Source organism: Dermacentor albipictus, chromosome 9 (assembly GCF_038994185.2).
Source record: "Dermacentor albipictus isolate Rhodes 1998 colony chromosome 9, USDA_Dalb.pri_finalv2, whole genome shotgun sequence".
NCBI classification, from domain to species: Eukaryota; Metazoa; Arthropoda; class Arachnida; order Ixodida; family Ixodidae; genus Dermacentor; species Dermacentor albipictus.
The window spans coordinates 130,082,159-130,108,860 of NC_091829.1; the positions used below are offsets into that span (position 1 = coordinate 130,082,159).

Here is a 26,702-nt window from a genome sequence, read left to right on the forward strand (position 1 = left end):
TATTAGTAGTAGTAGTAGTAGTAGTAGTAGTAGTAGTAGTAGTAGTAGTAATAATAATAATAATGATGATCTTTGTTTCACTCATGAAGTGAGGTATTGCGGGAAGAAAAGCTGACAAGTCAGCTTGACTAGTTGTCAGCTCCTCGGAGTAAAAAATAGACGAAACAAAACACTTTTCGCATGGGCACATAAAAACCACAAACAAATAGTAATAGTAATGCAGCAATAACTTATCGATAACAGTGAGAATAAGTAACTATAGAAATAAAAAGTTTGTTACCTGCCTGATAGACCAATGTTAAAGGAAACGTACAAACATGAAAGAACTGTAAGTAAAAAGCGCTACATAATGAAGGAAAAGACGAAAAATAAAACGACACACATTTGTGTAGTATGAAACAGTACATTGGTACATCGCAATGCGTGTAGCGTACACGCGCAGAGATGGTATGGTATGGTATGGTATGGTATGGTATGGTATGATGAACTTTATTTTATGTTCTGAAGATCAACCCTTAGGTTGGCGCAGGCGGCTCCCACGTCGGGACCGTAAGGTTTAACCTTACCGCCGTATCATTGGCCTTCTGGACGGCCTGTACTTGATTGAAAAGACCTCCACTGTGTAGGACTCGCCACCACCAGTCTCTCTCCTTGTCACAGTCTGTGAAAGTCACAGGACACTGCCAAAGCATGTGATCCAGAGTAATGATGAAAAAAACCACATGGAATTCTGTCATGAAAAAGGAACCTTGCCACAGAAGAACAATTTCAGTTTCTGGTTCGATGCTGTTTCAGGAGTAAAACCGTTGTCATTGAAGAAATTTAGCAAATTTGGTTGCGTTCTGTTTACCATTTGTTGTCCCTATCCGGTTCTGCACGTTTTCATTAGCCATGGCTGTGTGTTTCGATTCTCACAAGGTGTGGTCCTTTTAGAAAGCGATGTGAACCGTAGTAGGGAATAGCTGTTATTTTTTACTTCAAGCTTATGATGTGTACACAGGCAACGCGGATATAGCTCGTCTATTTTCATTATACAGTACTTAAAGAACAGAGGGTGAGAAGGGTGACTCATGGGGATGTTTTCAACATTTCGTAACATTTTTTTTCTGTAATATCATGCCAACGCTGCCTAGTCGGCGCCTGAAAAGACGCTTGCCGGCATCGACTCGTGCGTCCGAAGCGCGGGGAGGGGGGGGGGGGTATGGTGATGAGAGACAATGCGCAGAGCTGCATTAATCCGAGCGCAAAAGTTCTGGATAGCCAGAGCCGTCGGCTTCAAGCTGCCGCGACGCTGCTGTCGGATCGTTTAGAACAGAGCCGCCGCCTATTCGCCGCTGGAAAAGATGACACTTGCCAGCGCCGATTTGTGCGCCTGTTGCATGCGCGGAGGGGGGGGGGGGGGTGGAGCGGGGCAATACGCAGGGCTCCATAATGCCGAGCGCAAAAGTTTTGGATGGCCAGAAACGTCGGCTTCAAGCTGGCGCGACGCTGCTGTCCGATCATATATGAAGCCAAGCCAACGCTGTCTAGTCGGCACCTCAAAAAAAAGATGACGCTTGCCGGCACTGACTTGCGTGCCCAGAGCGCGCGCGAAGGGGAGGTCATGAGGGACAATGTGCAGGGTTGCATAAAACCGAGCGCGAAAGCTTTGGCTGGCCAGACGCGTCCGCTTCAAGCTGGCGGGACTCTGCTCTCCGACTATATAGGATGCCAACCCCCCTAGCCGGCGCCTGGAAAGATGACGCATGCCGGCGCCGAATTCTTGTGGGGCTGGAGCGCGCGGGGGCGGGGAGGGGGGGGGGTGCTTCGGGGCAATGTGCAGGGCTGCAAAATGCTGAATGCGAAAATTTTGGATAGCCAGAGCCGTCGGCTACAAGCTAGTGCGATGCTTCTGTCCGATCGTATAGCATGCCGCGTAGTAGGTGCATGAAAAAATTACGCTTGCCGGTGCGGACTTCTTGAGCACATGGAGCACCCGCGGTGAGGTGTTGAAGGGGCTATGCGCACGGCGGTATAATGCCGAGCGCGAAAGTATTGGATGGCCAGAGCCGTCGGCTTCACGGTGGCCCGACGCTGCTTTCCGATCGAATAGGAAGCCGCCGCCGCACACTCAGCGCCTGAAAAGATGACGCTCCCATCGCTGACTTCTTGTGTGCCCAAAGAGCGCGGGACGGAGGTCAAGAGGGGCAATGCGCAGAACTGCATTAAAACTAGCGCGAAAGTTTCGAATGGCCAGAGTCGTCGGCTTCAAGATGGCGCGACGCTGCCGTCCTATCATATAGGATGCTAACGCCGCCTAGTCGGCGCCTGAAAGGACGACGCTTGACAACACCGACTTGTGCGCCCGGAGCGCGTGGGGGCGAGTTCATGAGGGACAATGCGCAGGGCGGCATAAAACCAAGCGTGAAAGTTCTGGTTGGCCAGACACAACGGCTACAAGCTGGCGCGACGCTGCTGTGCGATCATATAAGATGCCAGCGCCGCCTACTCGGCGCCAGAAAAGATGACGCTTGCCGGCACGGACTTGTGCCCCTGGAGCGCACGAGTGGGGAGGGGCCATGAGGGGCAATATGTGCAGGACTACATAATGCCGAGCGCGAAAATTTTGGGAGGCCAGAGAGTCGGCTTCAAGATGACGCGACGCGGCTGTCCGATCATATAGGATACCAACGCCGCCTAGTCGGCGCCTGAAAAGACGCTTGCCGACAGCGCCTTGTGCGCCCTGAGCGCGCGGGAGGAAAGGAAATAAGGGACAATACGTATAGCTGCATAAAACCGATCGCGAAGGTTTTGTCTATCCAGAGATCGTCGACTTCAAGCTGGCGCTACGCTACTGTCCTATCATATAGGATGCTAACACCGCCAAGACGGCGCCTGACAAGATGACGCTGGCCGCCGCCGACTTGTGCGCCCGGAGCACACGTGGGGGACGTCATGATGGGCAATGCGCATAGTGGCATTAAACCTACCGCGATAGATTTGGCTGGCCAGACACGTCGGCTCCAAGCTGACGCGACGCTGCAGTCCGATCACACAGGATGCCAATGCCGCCTAGTCTGCGCCTCGAAAGATGACGCTTGGACCGCGTGAATGGGGCGGGTGGGGCCTGAGGAGCAATGCGCAGAGCTGCATAAAACAGAGGGCGAAAGTTTTTGATAGCCAAAGCCGTCGGCTTCAAGCTTGCGTGACGCTGCTGTCCGTTCATGTAGGATGACAACGTCGCCTATTCGGCGCCTGAAAAGATGACGCTTGCCGGCACAAATTTGCGCACCCGAAGCGCGCGTGGGACATCACGAGGGGCAATGTGCAGTGCTGCACAAAACTGAGTGCGAAAGTTTTCGATGGCCAAAACGTCGGCTTCAAGCGTACGCGAAGCTGCTCTCCGATAATATAGGATGCCAACGTCGCCAAGTCGCCGCCTGAAACGATGACGCTTGCCAGCGCCGACATGTGCCCCTGCAGCGCAGGAGTGGAGAGGCGGCATGAGGGGCAATGTGCAGGGCTGCATAATGCCGAGCGCGAAAGTTTTGCCAAGCCGGACACATTGGTGTCAAACTGGCGCGACGCAGTCGTGCGATCATTAGGATGACAAAGCCGCCTAGTCGGCGCCTGAAAAGACGTTTACCGGCGCCGACACGTGCGCCCGGAGCGTACGGAGGGGAAGGTAATGAGGGACAATGCGCAGAGCTACATAAAACCTAGCGCGAAAATTTTCTACAGCCAGAGAAGTCGGCTTCAAGCCGGCACCCCACTGCTGTCCGAGCATATAGGATGCCAACGCCGCCTAGGCATCGCCCGAAAAGATGAGCCTTGCCGGCGCCGATTTGTGCTCCAGGAGGACGCGGGGGGGAGGGGCAGGCATGAGGGCCAATGCGCAGGGCTCCATTGCACCGAATCCGAAAGTTTTGGATGACCAGAGCCATCGGCTTAAAGCTGGTGCTACGCTGCTGTCCGATCATATACGATGCCAAATCCGCCCAGTAGGCGCGTGACAAGATGACGCTTGCCGGCGCCGACTTGTGCGCCCGGAGCGCACAGGGGTGGCCATGAGGGGGATGCGCAACGCTGCACAAAACCGAGCGCGAACGTACTGGACGGCAAGAGTCGTCGGCCTAAAACTGGCGCGACGCTGCTGTCCGATCATACAAGATGCCAACACTGCCTATTCGGCGCCTGAAAAGACATTGCCGGCACCGACTTGTGCGCCCGGAGCACGCGTGGGACATTATGATGGGCAATGCGCCGGCCTGCATAAAAGCGAGCGCTAAAGTTTTGGATAGCCAAAGACGTCGGCTCCATGCTGGCGCGACGCTGCTGTCCGATCATATAGGATGCCACCACTGCCTAGTCGGCGCTTGAAAAGACGCTTGCCGGCACCGACTTGTGCTCCCGAAGCGCGCGGGAAGGGGGGGGGTGGCATGTGATGAGGCACAATGCGCAGAGCTGCATCAATCCGAGCGCGAAAGTTTTGGATAGCCAGAGAAGTCGGCTTCAAGCCGCCGCGACGCTGCTGTCCGATCGTTTGAACTGAAGCCGTCTTTTCGTCGCCGGAAAAGGTGACACTTGTCAGCGCCGACTTGGGCACCTGTAGCACGCGCGAGGTGGGGGGTGGGGGGGGGGGGGGTGTCTTGAAGGGCAATGTGCAGGGCAGCATAGTGCCAAGCGCAAAAAATTTGGATGGCCGCAGACGTCGGCTTCAAGTCGGCGCGGCGCTGCTCTCTAAACTTATAGGATGCCACTTAGTAGATGCCTGAAAAGATGACGCTTGCCGTCGCCGATTTGCGCGCCTGGAGCGCACGGAGGGGAGGGGGGCGGAAATTAGGAGCAATGTGCCGAGCTGCACAAAACTAAGTGCGAAAGTTTTGAATAACCAGAGAGGTAGGCTTCAAGCGTGTGCGTCGCTGATGTGCGATAATATAGGATGCCAACGCCGCCAAGTCGCCGCCTGACATGATCACGCTTGCCGGCGCCGACTTCTGCGCCCGGAGCGCGTGTTGTACGTCATGATGGGCAATGCGCAGGGTTGCATCAAACCGAGCGATAAAGTTTTCGAAAGCCGAAGACGTCGGCCTTAACATGGCGCGACGCTGCTGTCTGATGATATAGGATGCCAACGCTGTCCAGTCGGCGCCAGAAAAGATGACGCTTGCCGGCGCGGACTTGTGCCCCTGGAGCGCACGAGTGGGGAGGGGGCATGCGGGTAAATATGTGCAGGGCTGCATAATGCCGAGCGCGAAAGTTTTGGACGGCCAGAAACGTCGGCTTCAAGATGGCGCGACGCTGCTGTCCGATAATATAGAATGCCAATGCCCCCCAGTCGGCGCCTGAAAAGATGACGCTAGCCGGCACGGACTTGTGCCCCTGAAGCGCAAGATTGGAAAGGGGCCATGAGGGGCAATGCGAAGGGCTGCTTAAAAGCGAGAGCGAAAGTTTATAATATCCAAAGGCGTCGGCTTCAAGCTGGCGCGACGCTGCTATGGGATCACATAGGATGCCAACGCCGCCTAGTGGGCGCCTGAAAAGATGATGCTTGCCGGCGTCGACGTGTGCGCCCGGAGCGCGTGTGGTACATCCTGACGGGCAATGCGCTGGGCTTTTAAAACCCAGCGCCAAAAATTTGGACAGCCAAAGACGTCGGCTTCAAGCTAGCGCGAAGCGCCTGTCCGATCGTGTTGGATGCCGTCTATTAGGTTCCTGAAAACATGACGCTTCCCGGTCCTGACATCTTGTGCGGCTGGAACACGCGCCGAAGGGGAGGGGTGTTTCAGGGGCAATGCGCAATGCCGAGTGCGAAAGCTTCGGATAGCCAGAGTCGCCGGCTTCGGCTGTCCGATCGTTTAGAATGACGACGCCATCTAATCGGCGGCTGAGAAGATTACAATTGCCGGCGCCGACTTCTTGTGCGCCTCGGCCTCACTGGAGGGCTGCATAATGCCGAGCGCGAAAATTTTGGATGGCCATAGCCGTCGACTTCGAGTTGGCGCGACGCTGCTGTCGGATCATATAGAATGCCATCGCCGACTAGTCGGCTCCTGAAAATATGACGCTTGCCGGCACCGATTTGCGCGCCTGACGCGCGGGAGAGGAGGCGCTTGAGGGGAAATGCGCTGGGCTGCCTAATGCCGAGCGCGAAAGTTCAAGATAGCCACAGCTGTCGGCTTCAAAGTGGTGCGACGCTGCTGTCCGATCGTATAGGATGCCGCTGCCGCCTAGTCAGCGCCTGAAAAGAGGACCCCTGCCAGCGCCGACTTCTTGTGCTCCTGGAGCACGCGGTTAGGGGTTGTTTGAGGGGCAATGCGCAGTGCTGCATAATGCCGAGCGCAAAAGTTTTGGATAGCCATAGAAGTCGGCTTCAAGCTGGCGCGATGCTGCTGTCCGATTGTATAGGATGCCGCCGCCGCCTAGTTGGCGCCTCAAAATATGACGCTTGTTGGCGCCTAGTTCTTGTGTGCCTTGGGCGCGTGGGGGGAGAGGGGCGATCGGGGAGCGAAGGCTGTCAGCTCAATCATCTGTGGCAGTCGCACAAGGTAGCATTCACTGGGAAGGAACTGGCAAAAGGCGGTTGTGTGGATGGTGGCTGGTTGGTGGAGCTTTTGGCGAGAAGAAGCGTTTAATGGCTGCTTAATTGGCCCAGCTGCGCACGGTTTCTATGGTGGCGCGGTTCTTGTTCGCGATAAATTGATATTTCCAGCGTGCGGATCTTCATCTACGGACCGCCACATTTACACATAAGTCGCACCTATTATTTACGCTATCAGTACCTATGTTTTGTAGCGTTGTAGAAGGAGAGCGCTTACGGCCGCGTTTCTTTGTTTCGAGATGTCGTCTGCGCATTTCAATATGTTGAAATTGACATGTTAATTTTAATAGCACGGCCTAAATTCGATGTCTTGTGGTTTTTGTAGCTGCATTTAATGTGCAAGAGTTCGCATATATCAAAGCTCACGGAAGCGTATTCAGAGACTGTGGGTGCATCACGACATGCATGGAACGCCAACGTGTTCATGCAGTATCCGTAGCATGCTATACAGGGTGCCCCAGCTTATTTTAGCTTGAGTTTAAAAATATGCAAATGCTACATAGTTAGACAAAACAAAGGTAATGTTGTTTGCCATTGCTTGGAGATACTCAAGATCCCTTTTTCATTCCGCCTAATTAGATAATTAGTCTTAATAAATTTATCAACTTGTGAGTTGATATAGTTAGTTCACCTAACTATCTCACCTAACCTAGCTTAAATGACAAAATTGTACAGCAACATGAACAACTCCGATACAACTTTCTGTTCCTCAATACGTGCTAAGTATTAGTGTTTTTCGGAGCGTGAAAAAAGCCTGCCAATACACGCAAAATGCCGCGAGCGGCCAGTCGCGCGGTAATATTGCCTGCATTTAGGTTCAAGGGAACCTTAGTTTACAGAGCATTGCGCTTTGTTGATCATTTCTTTTGTTTCTTGACTGCATTTCTCATTGGTTTGAAAAAGAATGTGAAGGTGTTACAAGCACAATTTTTGAACGTCTTGGTCCCCTTGATGTGACCTTCGAAATGCCAATAGATAGGAGTATCCGCTTTCGCTATCTACAATTCGTTTTGTCTGCCGATCACATCTGCTCGTGTTACCAACCTAAAGCTAATAAGCCTCTTTTATCGTACAGCTCTGCTCATTCCAAGCCTACTATAAAGGGCATAGCGAAAATGTGTTTGAACAACGCACTAAAGAAATCGCGCCCGCATTAAATTTCTTGTAGGTTTCAACAAGCGGTTGACTAAGGCTGTTTCCTAAACAATTTTATTGTGTCAATTGCTAAAGCGCTGCTCAAACCAACGTAGTCAGGATAGGCTGGTTTCTCGACGTCAGCCAGCACTGGGCCTCTTAAAAAAAAAAATTCACCTTAATTCCTTACATTCACCGCTTGTTCCATAACCTGAAGAAGATAGGACTACGTGAAAAGGTTGACGTAGTATTCACTGCTCCAAACAAGCTTATCAGCTTGTGTGCAAAAATAAGGCTATATAGTAACACAAAGGACGCGTGCAAAAAGCAGCACAAAAAAAAGGTACGTCAACTGCAGGACCTGTGGTATTTACCGAATTACATTTGCCTGTGGAAAGACTTATATCGGACAAACCGACAGATACATTAATGAGAGGCTTAGGGAGCACTCCAATAAAGTTAACAACACTTCGCCGGTCGGCTTCCTCGAAGTTAATTGTCATAAGTGCGGGTGCGTGCCGCGATTTGAAGATACAGTTATTATCGGGAGAAGCAAATGCGAATTAACTCGTCTGATCATTGAAAGTGCTCGCACTGAAGAGTTTGGGAATGCTTGTGTTAGCCAATCATCCATGTCGCTATCAAAAACGGAGTTGGAGTAGTTGCGCATTCGTTAAACATAGTAGTTTGTGTCTAGTCAGTCAGTGAGTTGTACAATCGTTTAATCTGTTACCTTGTCAGTGGACACGTGCTTGAAAAAAAGGGAGAAAAAATGAGGGCATAAAAGTAGCGTCCGTCATGGAAATAAATTGTTGTTGGAAGTTAGCGCCTGTGTGTGTCTGTTTTCTCTGCTACGACATAGCGCTTATTGCGCTGCAAGAAAAACTGCAAAATTGCAAATGGGATTTCATGTGTCTACTGTTACAGATATGAATAATTAATTATCTGGATAGGTTGTGAATTTTGTGAGCATAATAAATATTTAGAAGAATTCTAACATGCAATTTGTTTTGTCTCACGCAGAAAGATGCAGAGGGCTTCACAAACGTTCCTGTGGCTGTAACCTAGTACGGTAGCCCCAAAGGAAAGAGCTACAGGAAGAGCCAATAATTTGAAAGGGTTCTTCTAGAAATCTTTTCCATTGAATAATGAATCGGTGGCACGTGAAAAAGAAGTGTTCCAGAGATTCACTCTCATTACATAAAGGGCACAAAGGCGATATAGCCAGACCAGACCTGTGGAGGTAAAAGTTCATTGGGGTTGGACTCGGTACCGTAGTCTTGTAATCGTTACTGTAATTTTTCTAGAGGGTCATCATTTGTTGTTCCAAGGAAAACTGAAATGTTGGAAATCAGATGTTGTCAATGATCATTGCGCGAAGTTATCTGTAGTAGAATATTTTCTAAATCGTGCCGTAGTGATGAAAGCTTGCGAAAGTAAAATGGGGATTATAGGACCATTGTGGAATGCTACTGCGAATTTATCGGCACATTCGTTTAATTCTAGACCTTTGTGGCCTGGCACCCACACTAAACGAACAAGAATTAAGCGTCTTAGGAGAAGAAAAGAGAAAGTTTTAATGAATCTGACAATTTCGGTTTGGTTCTGAAGAACAGGCAGACAGGCAATGAGTTAAGCTAATGGCTGATGGCAGAGATGTTGGTAGTTTCCGTAAAGCTAAGACAATTGCCAATAATACCACCTAAAGCATAAGTGTGAAGTCAGGTAGTCGAATTGAAAAAGACCAATTTAGATGTACAGGGAGGACAATGGGAAGGCGGGAGATGGAAACTCAAGACGATGAGCAAAACGAGAACAAGGTGAAAGCGTGAGCCTACGTTGTGACAAGTGGGCTTCTCTTTCTCAAGGAGATATATGCTTTCCTCAGCAGAGTATATACAGGTAGGGGTCTTCTAAAGGGAAGAGGGTGTAAGGCTTGTGGGTGCAGCAACGAGCGAAGGTGTGTTACCGGCGAGTGTGTAGAATTGAAAATAAAGAAGGGCTGTGCACAAGGCCGGTGACACGGCCGTCTGTCAGCCACGTGTCAGCAGCCCTGTGTCAGCCGGCGTGTACAGCACGCCTATATTACCTGCTTCGCTGGTGGTCGTGGGTTATCGTGTCTCTCAAAAACATAATAGAATAAATAATAGGTATGACTTGATATTCTGTCCGCGTTACGATTTCGATTCGAGTTGAATGCGCCGTGTTGGTTCAGGAAGTCCGTGTCGACATGATATTCTGTGAACACTGTAGGAGGATAACGAAGGTGACAGGGTAGGTTGGGTCATGATCCGTAATCATTGTCGTGCAGATATCAGTCGGCGTTACAAGTCTCCTCCAGCGGTTGTGATTTGAGGGCCTTCCCATGGAGTCTTAACTTTTTCAAACTGGGCAGCTATGGGCCCTCTCATGACATAGTAGTGGGCTCCCATGTCCACTAAAGCGGTGATGGCGTGGGCGTCGTGGCGCGTGCCGAGCTTGGTGCTTTTTCACTTTTGCGTTGCAGTTTGGTCTTGGCGTTGTATCACGGCTGCGTCGTGTTGACCTTTGGCTGGAACGTCCCATCGTCCGGTCTCCTTTTATTTTCGTGCGCGTATTGTTTGCTTCCAAGTTTCTTCGGGATGTCGACGTCTCTAGATATTGCCACATGTAGGTAGCGGTCGAGGTCAAGAGTGGGTCAAGCCCAAAAGAACAAAGACCGCGCGTCTCTTCCCTGCTCGCGAGCCAAGCCCGACGGACGCGTTTTTCAGGAGGCAGCTGCTCTGCGGTTTCATAAACCCCTAGGGTACTTCTGAAGGCCCTTGACAAACCGGTGGAGGTGCGGGTAGCCCTCAGGGATGTTGCAAGCCCCTCCAAGGATATGCGCTGCAAATCCAGGGCCAGTCAACGCTCCCATTAATTGTACCAGCCACATGACCAGGTGACTAGCCCCAGAAGTTGTCGACGCTAGGGTTCCCACCACTTCAAACGGTATGGCCAGCGCTTCCACTCGACCCGTCCCAACTGGTACTGAGATTTAATAAAACTTGTTGCTGAGCCAGTTGGTTCATGACTTAAAAACAAAGGTTACGGCGGATACTTCTCCAACTACACCGGTCATGTACTCATTGTGGCCATGTTGTCCCTGCAAACGTCTTAATGTCATCCGCCCACCTAACTTTCTGCCGCCCCCTACTACGCTTCCCTTCCCTTGGAATCCAGTTCGTAACCCTTAGTGACCATCGGTTATCTTCCCTCCTCATTAAATGTCCGGCCCATGCCCATTTCTTTTTCTTGATTTAAACTAAGATGTCGTTTACCCGCGTTTGTTGCCTCACCCAATCTGCTCTTTTCTTATCCCTTAACGTTACACCCATCAGTCTTCTTTCCATAGCTCGTTGCGTCGTCCTTAATTTCAGCAGAACCCTTTTCGTAAGCCTCCAGGTTTCTGCCGCATATGTGAGTACTGGTAACACACAGCTGTTATACACTTTCCTTTTGAGGGATAGTGGCAACCTGCTGTTCATGATTCGAGAATGCCTGCCAAACGCACCCCAACCCATTCTTATTCTTCTGGCTATTTCAGTTTCATGATCCGGATCCGTGGTCACTACCTGCCCTAAGTAGATGTATTCCCTTACCACTTCCAGTGCTTCGCTACCTTTCGTAAACTGCTGTTCTCTTCCGAGACTGTCAAACAATACTTTAGTTTTCTGCAGATTAATTTTCAGACCCACCATTCTGCTTCGCCTCTCCAGGTCAGTGAGCATGCATTGCAATTGGTCTCCTGAGTTACTAAGCAAGGCAATATCATCAGCGAATCTCAAGTTGCTGAGGTATTCTCCATCAACTTTTATGCCCAATTCTTCGCACTCCAGGCCTCTGAATACCTCGTGTAAACATGCTGTGAATAGCATTGGGGATATCGTATCTCCCTGCCTGACGCCTTTCTTTATAGGGATTTTGCTGCTTTCTTTGTGGAGGACTACGGTGGCTGTGGTGCCGCTATAGATATCTTCCAGTATTTTTACATATGGCTCATCTACACCCTGATTCCGTAATGCCTCCATGACTGCTGAGGTTTCGACTGAATCAAATGCTTTCTCGTAATCAATGAAAGCTATATATAAGGGTTGGTTATATTCTGCACATTTCTCTATCACTTGATTGATAGTGTGAATATGGTCTATTGTTGAGTAGCCTTTACGGAATCCTGCCTGGTCCTTCGGGTGGCAGAAGTCTAAGGTGTTCCTGATTCTATTTGCGATTACCTTAGTAAATACTTTGTAGGCAATGGACAGTAAGCTGATCGGTCTATAATTTTTCAAGTCTTTGGCGTCCTTTTTCTTATGGATTAGGATTATATTAGCGTTCTTCCAAGATTCCGTTACTCTCGAGGTTATGAGGCATTGCGTGTACAGGGTGGCCAGTTTCTCTAGAACAATCTGACCACCATCCTTCAACAAATCTGCTGTTACCTGATCCTCCCCAGCTGCCTTCCCCCTTTGCATAGCTCCTAAGGCTTTCTTTACTTCTTCTGGCCTTACCTGTGGGATTTCGAATTCCTCTAGGCTATTCTCTCTTCCACTATCGTAATGGGTGCCACTGGTACTGTATAAATCTCCATAGAACTCCTCAGCCACTTAAACTATCTCATCTATATTAGTAACGATATTGCCGGCTTTGTCTCTTAACGCACACATCTGATTCTTGTCTATTCCTAGTTTCTTCTTCAGTGTTTTTAGGCTTCCTCCTTTCCTGAGAGCCTGTTCAATTCTATCCATATTATAGTTCCTGATGTCCGCTGTCTTACGCTTGTTGATTAACTTAGAAAGTTCTTCCAGTTCTATTCTAGCTGTAGGGTTAGAGGCTTTCATACATTGACGTTTCTTGATCAGATCTTTCGTCTCTTGTGATTGCGTCTCTTGTCTCGAGCCAGTGTAAGTACCGGCAAAACAGATACGTCTGCTTCTATCTGGCGGACGGCGCGCGTACATGGTTTCGTAACCGTGAGGAAACAATAACGTCATGGCGCAAATTTTGCCGTCAGCTTCTGGAGACCAATACCAGTGCTGATCACCACGAACGAGCGCAACGATCGATTCCGACCCATTTTACAGACGAAACTGTGACCACATACATCGACACGACGCGCCTCTTCAGACGAGCTGACCCAGGAATCACGGAGAAGTTACATCCTTTTATGCGTGGGGTTAAGGAGCAGCTCTTTGCTGGTCTCGTGCGGAGCCCTCCGAAGACGCTCGCGGAGTTCTTGTCCCAGGCCGTGACTATGGAAAAGGTGCATCTATATCCGTCCAACCTGTATGAGAGGCAAGTGAACAGCATGTCGGCTGCTCACATTTTCACGATCATCTGAAGTAAGAGCGACCGTCTGTGCGAGCTCATCCGCTCTGTAGCGCGTGAAGAGTTGCAAAAGGCCGGCGTCACACCAACATTACACCCTATGGTAAGCTCCCTTACAAGCGTTATCAAGGACGAGGTGCACCAGGGCCTCCATTGTACCTTGCCTCCTGATAATGGCGTGGCAGGGCCTAGTGAATCCTGCCGTGCGACCTACTCGGAAGCCTTAAGGCAACCTGCTTCATCTCCGCCGCAGTTCGTTCGTGCTCATACTACAGCGCCACTTCAGTCGGCGCAGCCGATATCATTGCGAAGCTGGGTACACGCCGTCGCCCTTTCCTCATGCTGCTCCAATTGCCCATCATCCGGAGTAAGCGGTCCACTACATGGACGATAGACGCACGTCCCCTCAGAAGTAGGATTTTTGGCGCACATCCGACCACCAGCATCTGTGCTTCCACTGCGGTGAAGCTGACCACCTGTACCGGTGAAGCTGCGGTGAAACTGACCACCTGTACCGGTGAAGCTGCGGTGAAGCTGACCACCTGTACCTGTACCGGCGCTTTGGACTTCGCCTCTTTTTCGCATACTCTCCGCCGCCCCAATACGGTCAGCGACCCTGGGACACTGAGGACACCGCCGGCCGGGTGGCATTCGTGGTCACCATCTCCGAGACGATTTTTACTTCCTCGCCAGTGGTATTCTACCGCGCGGTCACCCAGTCCCCGCCGGGCAAGCTAACTAAAATGACCTCTGGGGTCGAGGTCGCTGACGGCCGAAGTGCTGAAGACCTCCGATCGACGCTGACACGAGCAGATCCCGATCTGACACCACGTGCAGTTTAACAGGACGACCGGCTTTCTCTCGATATATCAGTGCCTATCGACGGTTACGCTGTTAGTGCTTTAGTAGACACCGGTGCAGACAACTCTATATTAAGTGCGAAAATGGCCACGCAGCTGAAGACAGTAATCACGCCCTGGTATAACTCGCAGATTTGGACCGCCGGTAGCCACGTCGTTACACCACTGGGCACCTGGACGACTAGAGTTGAGGTTCAAGGATATACATTCGTAGCGTGTTGCCTTGTCTAACGCGAATGATCCCACGACGTTATTCATAGCATTTGACTTCCTGAAGGAGTATGGCGGTATTATCATCTTCAAGAGCGTTCTATCATATTTTCAGCAGACCTATCAAATGACGTGCAGGGCGATCAACGGCGTGCTGACGTACTTCGTGTTTCTGCAGACAGTGTAACGCTTCCTCCATGACCCAGTATCCTCGTCGACGACACATGTGGCTCACGCGATGGCGGAGCGCTGGCCGAAACTAATTTGGAACACCCACTCTAGCAAGGCGCTTGTGTGGCTAGGAGTGTTATGCAGCTTCGTGATGACCAATCGCGATTGCTTGTTGCGAACTTTAGCAACGAGCGCTGACACCTTTTCCGCAGCACTTCGACAACGTTTGCAGATGAAGTAGCCAACGTTAACAACTGTTTCACGTCGCAAGTAAATGAGACAGCAGACGCGTCTCTGGGCCATATGGACATCAATTCTGAACCGTCCACCGATAGCCAGACAGCACTGCGCAAGCACTTGGATGATTTCCGGACCTGCTTCGCGAATGCTTCAAAGGTACGCCAGGATCACCACTTACAAGGACGCACGTCCCGTAAACCAGCAGCCTTACTGCGTGTCGGCAAAATAACGCGAAGCCATACGTACGCAGGTCCGGCATATGCTTGATGATGGGGTCATCACACCTTCCTGCAGCCCCTGGTCATCTTCGGTAGTTGTTGCCAAAAAGAAAGATGGAACGCGCCACTTGTGAGTCAACTACCGGAAGCTTAACAACGTGCCCGGTATCGAAGACCCGTTAGATAGGCTACGGCGGGCCCACTATTTTTCTTCTCTCGATTGCAAAAGTGGCTACTGGCAAATCAAGGTAGGCGAAAGAGACCGCAAGAAAACAGCCTTTGTAACTCCAGATAGTCTCTACAAATTTCGAATCCCTCCTTTTGGCTTTTGTTCAGCCCCGTCTACTTTCCAGCTAATGATGGACACTATGCTCACTGGACTGAAGTCGCACACTTGTCTTGTGAACCTTGATGATGTGGTCGTATTTTGCGAAACGTTCGAGCGGTACCTTCACTGCCTGCGGAGTGTGCTAGAAGGCATCCGATCGGCAGTCCTCGCACACAAGCCGGAAAAGTGCCACTTCGGTGGCACTTGGGGAAGCTCCCATGTTCCTCGGGCATGTAGTAAGTGTCAAAGGGGTCCGACCCGAACGAGACAAGCTTGCCGAGGTGGCCACATTTCCAGCTCCTTCCATTAAGAAGGCCGTCCGACGCTTCTGGGGTTTGTACGCCTACTATCGCCGGTTTATTAAGGGCTGTTCGAAAATGGCGAGGCCTCTGAGTCGTCTCACAAGGGACGACACACCATTTGTCTGGCATAATGAGCAACAGGCAGCTTTTTATGAATTGCCACAGCGCCTGCAGTCAGCACCCGTTCTTGCACATGCTGATGATGATGCTGAGACAGAGGTGCGTACCGACGCCAGTAGCATTGGCCTTGGCGCAGTGCTCGTCCATGGTCAAGATGGAGTCGAAAGAGTAATAGCCTATGTCAGCTGCTCACTGTCCCGTTCCGAGGTGAATTATTCGACTACGCAGAAAGAGTGGCTCACAGTCGTATGGGCGATTATGAAGTTGCGGCCCTACCTCTATGGTCATCCCTTCAATGTAGTGACGGACCACCATGCCCTCTGTTGATCGGCAAGCATACGCGGCCCTTCAGGACGACTGGCACGGTGGAGCTTGCGGCTACACAAATTTGACGTGACTATCGTTTATACGTCTGACCGCAAGCACGAGGACGCTGATACACTGTCCCACGCACCCATTGATCCTGCCAGTCAGGAAACAGAGGACGATGACGGCTTCCTGGACACCGTCAAGTTGGAACAACCTGCCCCACCAAATCGCCGCCATCATTTGCCCTTGTACGTTCATGAAGAGTGTCAATGCGCACTTTTCACAATGACAATGACTTTTGTTAACAGACTTATATACTCTTGCCACTTTAGTTTGTATTTTTTATGTCTATGTATTTGCGCTGACGTATGTAACACTTTAGCTCATGTAGTTTTTGTTGTTGTTTGCGTGTTCAGTTATGTATTATGCAAATTGTGTACTAATGTACTCCCACCCCTTATGTAATACCCCTATAAAGGGTTCTTAAAGTAATAAAATGAGATGAAATGAAATTAGTCCGTCGGACTTGATCATACAGCAGCGTGACGACGCTGAAACTCGACCGATTATCGATCATTTAGAGTGCCGCGGTGCAACCAGAAACACGCTACAATGCTATTCACCGCGTGTTTACAGGAGGTATTCAGAGACCTGGATTGGGAAGAATTGGGGATAAGAGTTAATGCAGAATGCCTTAGTAATTTGCTGGTGATATTGCCTTGCTTAGTAACTCAGGAGACCAATTGCAATGCATGCTCACTCACCTGGAGAGGCAAAGCAGAAGGGTGGGCCTAAACATTATTCTGCAGAAAACTAAAGTAACATTTAACAGTCTCGGAACAGAACAGCAAATTGGATAGGTAGCGAGGCACTGGAAGTGCTAAGGGAATACATCTACTTAGGGCAGGTAGTGACCGCGGATCCAGATGATGAGACTGAAATAATCAGAAGAATAAGAATGGGCTGGGGTGCGTTTGGCAAGCATTCTCAGATCACGAACAGCAGGTTGCCACTATCCCTCAAGAGAAAAGTGTATAACACCTGTGTCTTACGGGTACTCACGTACGGGGCAAAAACCTGGAGGCTTACGAAAAGTGTTCTATTTAAACTGAGGACGACTAAACGATCTATGGAAAGAACAATGATGGGTGTAACGTTAAGGTATGAGAAAAGAGCAGATTGGGTGAGGGAACAAACGCGAGTTAATGACATCTTAGTTGAAATTAAGAAAAAGAAATGGGCACGGGCAGGACATGTAATGAGGAGGTAAGATAACCGATAGTAATTAAGGATTACGGACTGGATTCCAAGGGAAGGGAAGCGTAGCAGGGGGCGGCAAAGGTAGGCGGATGAGATTAAGAAGTTTGCAGGAACGACATGGCCACAATTGGTACATGACCGGGGTAGTTGGAAAAGTATGCGAAAGGCATTTGCCCGGCAGTGGGCGTAACCAGGCTGCTGCTGCTGCTGCAGCTGATGAGGATGATGATGATGATGATGATGATGATAGTGGTGGTGGTAGTGGTGGTGGTGGTGGTGGTGGTACAGCCATACCACACCATCTGTTCCGCTCGTTGACATCCTTATGTCTACGAGACAAGGTACTGTATAGGAAGAATGCCCGTTCGAACAGCTGTACTTACCTTCTGGTAGTTCCACGTGACATGCGAGACGACGTTCTTTTCGCTTGCCATAATGAACCCCCATCTGGCCTTTTAGGCGTCTCACGAACACTCGTTAGAGTAAGCGATATGTACTATTTACCCACCCAGCCTTCCGGCAAATGTCCAACAGTACGTTAAAAGCTGTCGTGAATGCCAGCGCCGAATGACACCGTCCGTTAATCCGGCTGGCTTCCTTCCGCCATGTTAAGCACCTCACACGCCTTTCAATCAAGTCGGCATGGACATTCTCGGACAGTTTCCTCTTTCTGCCGACGGCAACAAATGCGTGATCGTCGCGACTGATTATTTAACACACTATGCTGAGACGCAGGTGAACCCACGAGCCAGGGCTTCAGAAGTAGCGCAATTTTTCATGCGCCACATCGTACTGCGTCACGGTGCTCCCTCTACTCTCATGACGTACAGAGGAACAGCATTCGCAGCCCAGCTTATGGATAAGATTTTTGAATTAAGCAACACCAGGCAACGAACGACGACCGCGTGTCATCCACATACCAACGGACTGACCACGCGACTGAATACAATGATTACAGTCATGATCACCATGTACATCGACGCTGACCACAAAACAAGCGATAGGATCTTGCCTTACGTGACCTTATAACGCCACCGTGCAAAAGACGACGGGATTCCCACCATTTCACCTTCTCTAAGGGCACGAAATCCAGACAATGCTGGATGCTATGCTGACGTGTCACGACGCTGATCAACTGACAACTGACGCCGAAGAATTTGCTGAGCGTACCGAGGAAGCTTGGCAGGTCGCGCGGCTGCACATCGGCCAAGAGCAGCAGGAGACGCACGATGCTTCAACATCCGCCACAGGGACAGGTCCTAAAACACCGGAGCCCAAGTTCGGGTATGGTCCCTTGTTCGCCGCCGTGGCCACTCGGTAAAGTTGCTGAGCCAGTATTTTGGTCGGTATAAAATACTACGCCCCGTCAGTAACCTTAACTACGAAGTGGTCCCTGACACAACATCGCAGACACGGATCCGCACACAAAGACAACCAAGCTCGGACATAGTTCATGTTGTGCGCACGAAACCGTAAACTGCGCATTTTAAATTTTTTTTCTATCATTCACCCGTCTTTGTTTCTGCTTTTCATTTATCTCCGCGTTCATTTATTTTCATTCATCTTCGTTTTTGTTCATTGGAAGTGCCAGCGGACCGTTTCTTTTTTTGTACTTTCGCTTTGCTTTGTGTTAGCTTTCTTGTTTTTTTTTCTTGCGCCTATTTTACAGCATCGAGACGATGCCTTCGTTCGGAAGAGGGGTTAATGCCACATGTAAGTAAGGGGTCGAGGGCAAGAGTGGGTCGAGCCCAAAAGAACAAAGACCATGCGTCTCTTCCCTGCGCGCGAGCCAACCCCGACGGACGCGTTTTCCACGAGTAAGCGGCTCTGCGGTTTAATAAACCCGCAATAGTACTTCTGAAGGCTCGTGACAATATGTCATCATGTAAGACTTTTGGGCATCTTCGTCAGCGGTGGAGGATCTCCGTCAGTTTGACGAACACGCACCTCATTCGGTTGCTGCTTTTAGTTTTCCCGATGTGAGCTGATGGACCGGTTCCGGGCTGGGCCACACCAGCCTATGGTCGGCGCTGCGGCGACAGGTAGAGGCCTGGTGACAGCGAAAGGAAAGGTCTTCGAGGGCTCCTCTGAGTGGCGGCAAGGTAGTCAGCGATATAGCGAAGCAGTTCCTCTTGCTGTAGGCGTGGTGCGTTCGCAGCAAACCCTCGTAGTCGCAAGTCGCGGTATGTGCACCGGTGGTGGATGTAACCGGCTTCTCATCCATGATAGCAGAGCGGGCGGTTGTCTGGAGCGCGCGATGCGTGCGTCTTCCTTGGATAGTTGCGCTGGGCGACGGACGGGCGAGCTGGTGGCGGCGGCAGCGGTACGGGGTTCTGCCACGGATACGGAGAGGGACCTTGACGGCGGGCGACGCAGGCGTAGGTCATCGCTTCGGCACGGAAGGTGGCGATTCCGGCTGCATTTCGGAATCTCCTAGCGACCGTCGTAGTTCATCCTTTACCATGTCAGTGACCGAGGCTACCTGAAGTTGCAATGAAGGCAAGCGCTTGCATAGTTCTTCACGCACAATAGCCCTAATGGTCTTTCGTGGTTCGTCGAAGCCCACTGCTTCAATTTCGCGCTGCAGCGTGAGCACTTGGCGATTATATTGCCTAGCGCGCATTTTCAAAGTTTTCTCGATCGTCGTTGCCTCTGTCACAAGCTTAACTACAGTCTTCGGCGGATTACGGATCAGTCCGGTGAAAAGTTCTTGCTTTACGCCCCGCATCAGGAACGGGAGCATTTAGGGCACCGTAAACAAGTATGTTAATTTTGCATACTGTTTTGAAGCAAAACAAAACCCGTCGATTGTGTAGAGCGCTAATTAAAAGGAAATCGAGAGGACGATCGTTGAGCGTTATTGCTCAAGAAACATCAAGACCCAAACAGGGACCAGCTCAGTCATCGGGCTAGGCGGCAACTCACGTTAAGTAACACCACATTAACAATCGGAAGAGAGAAAGAAGAGATTGACACATGCAATTGTGTCCTCGTTGCCAGTTAGGGCACTGCCGTTTATAATGCGTACCGCTCGCTAAAATTACGCTGCGCAAATAAAGTTTGAACACGCTCACAACACTCTAGCTCAACATAAAAGACTTACTACGTCGCAACTTACCCAATTTGGATCAGAGAAGTTGCATGCCGTCTCGTACTTGTCACAAAACTTCTCCTTGCTCAACCTACAAGCATGAGAAAAAATGTCGCAATAATTTAACCAACATTGCTCAGTATCTCCACTAATTGCAATTTGCCCGCAACGCTCATAAAAGGCGAAAGAGAAAATATTTATCAGCCCGACATCAGCGCAAAGCTCAATCAAAACCCATGCAAATGTCTGAGACTGAAAGCTTCGCAGTTGAAACATTTTCCTGGCACGCGGATTGAACCTCCCGGCAGCGCTCACTGTACCAACTAAGTGGACGAGAAGGCTAGCAGAACAAAACCGAATTAATCGACATCTAGAAAATCAGGGACACTGAATATGACAAATCAGTTCAGTGGAAGGCTTCAAGTGGAATATGGTTCATAAAAAAGAAAACTGTGGTCCACCCTACTGTAGCAAGAAGGTACAAAGTAAAATCCAAACGCCTTGCATGGTCGGGTGGATGAGAATTTTCATTCTTTATGGCTAGTGTACAGAATCTCGCTAGAATGTATTCGGCATCCACTAAGTGGTTATTTGTTCGGTAGTATGAATTAAGAAAATTGCTCGAGAGGAAGAAAAGAACTGCCTATTGCTGATTATAAACGTTCGGCTCGCGTGTGTGCTGCCATTCATTCTTTGCTTCTTTACCCTCCCCGCCCCTACACACACAAGAATATTAAGTATTTACCAGAACCAACCTACCCATGCTTTTGACGCTAAGGGCATATGTTCCTTCGGCTTTTTTCATATTGACACGTGTATTTGTCTTCATCGGGCGACACGTTTCGCCGCCTAACAAATGTTATCGCACGCGCGGGACGCGCTTGCATATGTCGGAAGTTTCTGGAATGTTATCGATAGTTCCATCCACTGTCTGTGAGCGAACCTTGTGTAATCTGATTGCATGCGTGCGCGACGCGAATAATGTAGAACTTTGTGAAAAGCGCGCGGGTCCCAGCGATTAGTCTGGAACGTTCGACGATTGATGTATAAAAGCCGACGCGCTTGACCCGTTGATCAGATTTCGACGACCGCCGATCGCGTTCGCCGCTACCGTTGTTATTTGAGTGTAGCCTGTTTTGAGGGCAGAAGTTCGCCCAAGAAAACGCTCGGTTCATTAATCACAGTTTTGCTGCCATCTTAACCGTATACCACGTGACATCTGGTGGAGGTACTAGTGCGTTCATGTACCGAACGCCCCCGCAAAGCCGCGATCCAAGCCCGAAGCCCGAGGACAAAAACAACATCGCCCAAGACCAGCGTGCGAGCCGCAGACTGCAAGTATTGCCCCCAGAGCACGGATTTCTACCTGAGACGACAAAGAAGATCGTGGTCAAAACAATCCCAATGGCTGCCCCAGCGTCCCCCGTTATTCTACAATAACCTCGGGACCCACCGATCTTCCATGGAGGAGCGACTGAAGAGCCGGAATCCTGGATGGAGACTTACGAAGTAATCGCGACTTTCAACATCTAGGACTCCGACGAATATCTGCGGGATGTATACTTTGCCTTAGAAGACGCCGCCAGAACGTGGTTTGAGAACCGCGAGTCGACCTTGACAACATCGGACCTGTTCCGTCGCGGCTTCCTGCGCACCTTTACGAGCGTCGTGCGCAAGGAAAGGGCCGAAGCCATGCTGGACGCCCGAGTGCAGCTAATAACATGAATTACCACAGTTCTTGTGGTGTTGCTGGCCACAGCAAGATTTAGTGTGGAGGGCGATTGGAGAGGACCAGCGCGGGAGGGGAAACCCCACCACACGTCAGTCCTTGTCTGGCCTCCCCAAGACGTCATTTGAGTGTGAGCTATCTTGAGGAAAGCTATTGTGTGTTTTGTTATATTTATCTTTTTACGCTGTGGCCAACCTCCTAACTTAACACGTCATAACGAGCAACACAGTAGTAGTAGTAGGAAAGAGAAAAAAAAACACAAAAAAGCAACAACAAAGAACAACAACGACAAAATTGATACGCGCAACGAATCTCAAGGAACCTCTACACTCGTTTTCGGAATCTATTTAAACATATCAAACTACCCCTAAGGACACAAGCACTAAACCAGGCGAGATCCCCCCGTGTAAGACCCAAGGTCTTACCTAACTGCAAAGTTTCAGAACAAGTCATACCCCGAGCACCAAAAACCATTCCAAGGGAGGAGAATGTCTTGTGCGGATCAAAGCAGCTCCGCAATGGAGCATACTTCGCAGACTTTTCACGTGTCTTATCCCTCAACACACCAACATTGGAGTCCCATACGACCGCCAAATCGATCACTAGCACTTCATCTGAAGTCTCAATAACTAAGTCGGGTTTCAATCTAGTTCCCTCCCGAGTCGTTAAGCGTGGTTCCTCCTGAACCAAAACGCTCGGGTTCTTCTCTTTAACTAGATGGGCTACCTGCTTAGCTACGAAGTTGTGTCGTTCTGTTCGTGCGAGGTGAACCGACTCACACTCCTGTAATATATGGAATGAGGTTTCAGGCTTCTCTTGACATCGACGGCATAGCCGTGACTTTGGATCACTACTTTGCTTGTTAGTTAAGGACTTTGTCGGATACAAGTTTGTCCTAAGGCGCAGAGCCTTAAGACGATCACCTTCCTATGGAATATGGCAACGAAAACGTTGCCATATTCACGGAAGAAATGAAGCGTTTGTTCCGCCACGCCGATCCGGATATACCTGAGGAGAAGAAAGTCCGCCTTCTCGTGCGTGGTGTGAAGGAAGAACTTTTCGGTGCAATGATACGAAGCCCATCGAAGACCGCAGAAGAGTTTCTTCGCGAGGCCACCAGCATCGAGAAGACACTCGAAATGCGGAACCGGCAATACAACCGCCGCACGTGCTCTACCAACTACACAGAAATTCAATCGCCGGCCACCGACGATCTGTGCGAGACTATCAGAGCGGTCGTGCGGGAAGAGCTGCAGAAGTTGTACCCTATAGGTCGCAGCCTCAAGTAGCCTCAATCACCGAAATCTTCAAAGATGAGCTTGAACGATCCCTTGAAGTTCCAGAGGCGCAACCAGAATCACCGCAGCCCCAGCCGGAAGCGATGACCTATGCCGCGGTCGCCCGCCGCCAAGGCCCCCCTGCACGACCGCGCCCGGGACGTTTAACGCCACAATTCCGTCGTCCACTGCCGCCGCCGCCAGCCTGCCTGCCCGTCGCCCAGCACCGCTACGCGAAAAAGACGGACATTTGGCGAGCTCCTGACCACCACCCACTCTGCTACCACTGCGGAAGAGCGGGTCACGTCTACCGCCGATGCCCAAACAGGGAAATGGGAATGCGAGAGTTCGCCGTTTACGTGCCACGACCACAGCTTGACGAACGACCTCACTATTTCGCCGACTACCTCGCCGCCACTTAGTGGAGCCCTCGACGACCGTCCCGTTCACCGTCACCAGGCCGTTACCTGTTGCTGCAGCGCCGACCATACACTGGCCCAGCCCGGGGCTGGTCTGCGAGCCCATATCCGGAAAACTAAAAGCAGCAGCCAAAGAAGGTGCGGTTGTTGTTCGTCGAACTGACGAAGATCCTCCGTTGCCGACGAAGACGCCGAAGAGACCATCTCGACGACATGATAACGACTCACCGCCATCCCGACGAAGTCAGGAAGGAAAGACTACGCCAGCTAAAGACGACCTGACGACGCCGCATACCAGCCAAATTTCAACGCGACGCAGCCGTGATCCGACGCCAAGACCTAACTGTAACGCAAGACAAAGAACCACCGACCTCGACGTGCTTCTCGACGGCCACGCAGTTACCGCCTTAGTGGAGACAGGGGCCGATTACTCCGTCATGATTGGACCCATCGCCGCCCACTTGAAGAAAGTTAAGACAGCGTGGGAAGGCCCTCAAATTCGGACTGCTGGAGGACACCTGATCACGCCGACTGCAATCTGCACGGCAAGAATTATTGTTCATGACCGGACTTACCCTGCCACCTTCCTTATCCTCCAACAGTGTTCACGAAACGTCGTTCTCGGCATGGACTTCCTGAACCAACACGGCGCAATCATAGACCTGATAGTCGAACGCTGTCGGAAGATCGAGCGATACCGCCGGAGAACTCTCGCAGTCACCATGCCTTACGCGTGCTGGAAAGTCAAGTCAGTATCCCGGTCGCGCCAGCATTGTCATTTCCTTCGGCACCAAAACACCTGCCGACGTACAAGGCGTCATCGAGGGTGACCAAGGTCTATTGCTAGATCGTGAAATTTGCGTCGCAAAAGGGATCGCTCGACTGCATGGAGGGAAAACTGAAGTGTTGCTGACAAACTTCAGCCAGGAGTTCAAGCACATCAACAAGGGCATGACGATCGCGTACATCGAGGAAATTCTGGAAACCAGTGATGCGTTTGTCCTATCGGATTCCGTCGCATCTACCCCGACGACCATGGTTCCCGAACCAGACCACGACATTAATCCAAGTCTCCCCATGATTAAGCAACAACAGCTCAGAAGCCTGCTCCGACCATACGAAGGCTGCTTTTCGACGTCATCGAGGATTCGACAAACACCCGTCGCAAAGGATCGCATAATCACCGAGGAGTGCGCTCGACCACTCCGCCAGAGTCCTTACCGAGTTTCGGCGCGAGAATGTGAAGCAATAAGAGAACAAGGGTGCTATGCAGGATGCGCCGAGTTTCTCGTTCACCCGAGTTTTACCCGAGTTTGCTCGACGGCAGTCAGTGAACGGAGATAGCGCGGAACGCGCCGAAGGTGCAGGCCAAAAAATATGTAGCGCACCCTGCGCGGCACGCTGCTTCCACGTTTCAAGCGCAGAAGGCTGCACAACGAAACGCGCCAGCGTCGCGTATTGTTATCAACGGATTATCGCAACTTAGCGATACCGTGACTGCGCCGCTGTCTGTCTGCGCACTTGCCGTGAGCCGCTTGCCACGCCTTTCCCGGGCGCGTCAAGGGTGTGCCTCCTCTTTCGGTCACTGTCTTTCTATACTCCGTCGAATGCGAACAGGGTACATGCGGCGCATTCTTGCACCTACACTTTCATTCAAACGAATACGTTAAAATACAACAAACAAAATAACGAACATTTTTATTTCTTGAGGTATCTGTTTTTCGTTTTCAACGCTAGAAATTTGTGATGACAAACGGAGATCGAGCAAATTATTAAATTTTGCACTTCTTGCCGCGAGTGGCGACAGCGAGGCGAAAGCTGAGAAGCGATACATTGAAGCGGGTCGCACGCACGAGGGCGTTCATACGGTGATAAGTCGCCTAGGGGCGCTGCAGTGTTATTCTAAATAAAGTCAGTCATGATCCATGGAGGGTCATGGCCACTCTTTCTCTATTAGGGGAATAGAAACGCAGCGCCGCGGTACGGCTGTTCATCGCAGGCGCTTCACTAGGCTATTAAGGCCCCCGCTTTACCGACTAAAAACGACACAAGAGCTGTCGCTGCAAAATGGCGGTAAGTTATTTTAGAGTGCGTAGTGACGCAGTCCAGTGAAAATGTACCAGTTTATCTTTGTGCGCGAAGCCTCTGCGATACATTGCAAAAAGTGCATGCTTCCCCAGCGACACAATTCATCGCTTGTCATCGCTTGTCATCGCTTGCCCAGTGAAGGCGCCTCTGAGCGCATGTACGCAGTATATGAGTGTGTTGTGCCGTCGAAGGTGCTTGCGGATTACCTCTGCTGGAGCCAGCAGCGATCGCAGATGGATATCGTAACGTCACCGCAGCACTAGCATTTTGGCAGGTGAGGGCTCTTGTGTGCAGTTATGAAATCAGATTTCGAACGGAGAGAGGTGTTGGAACTGTTGAGTGCGCAGTGCTTGTGATGAAGAAATGCCATTGCACTGGGTCTAAACGAGCGAGCGATTCTCGGACGCTGATCGTGTTTACGACGCTGTGGCTCCGTTTCATCACCGATGACAGAGCAGCCATCTCAAACGACTGCTGCAATACGCATTCCTCAGCATCGTCGTCCCCCTCGACGCATCGACGCCTTGCAAGCAGCTACAGTGACGTGCCGATAATTATTTACTGTGCGCTACGCGCCACAATGCAGTCAACGAAACCGTGTTGTGCGGCCATCTCAGCCCGAGAAGATGTATGCATAAGTCGGCGACAGTCAAGGCTTTGTTTTTGATAGTGGTGCTCAGTACATCACCGATGACAGTGCGTTGTGCGTGTTTTATGTCGGCGGTCAAGATTGTTGATGCCTCTCAGCTCGACACCGCGTCGCTGTTGCCGGAAGATAAGTTGGGCGTGGCCCAACTGTAGTGGGTGCGTGCGCAATAGTTACATGCCTCGCGCGGGGCGTGACCTCTGGTTTTGATTGACAGGCGAACTCGTGCTAAACTCGTACATCGCGAAACCCCCTCCGACTTCAACTCGGGAACATGGCGGCGGCAGCAGCAGCCTGTTTCATTGCATCCAGCGGCAGCAAGCGTCCGTATGACCATCCGGACCCGCTCACCTGCATGAGCGACGGGGAGTTTCAGC

General features: G+C 50.7%; 1 protein-coding gene across 1 annotated transcript in view; it reads right to left on the reverse strand.

Annotated features, from left to right (window-relative positions):
- LOC135918841 (uncharacterized) overlaps window positions 1-26,702 on the reverse strand; it is a 206,176-nt gene that overhangs the window by 100,395 nt on the left and 79,079 nt on the right. The window contains exon 3 of the mRNA XM_070526429.1: window positions 20,194-20,257. Within this exon, the coding sequence (XP_070382530.1) occupies window positions 20,194-20,257 (64 nt within the window). The remainder of the gene's footprint in view (window positions 1-20,193; window positions 20,258-26,702) is intronic.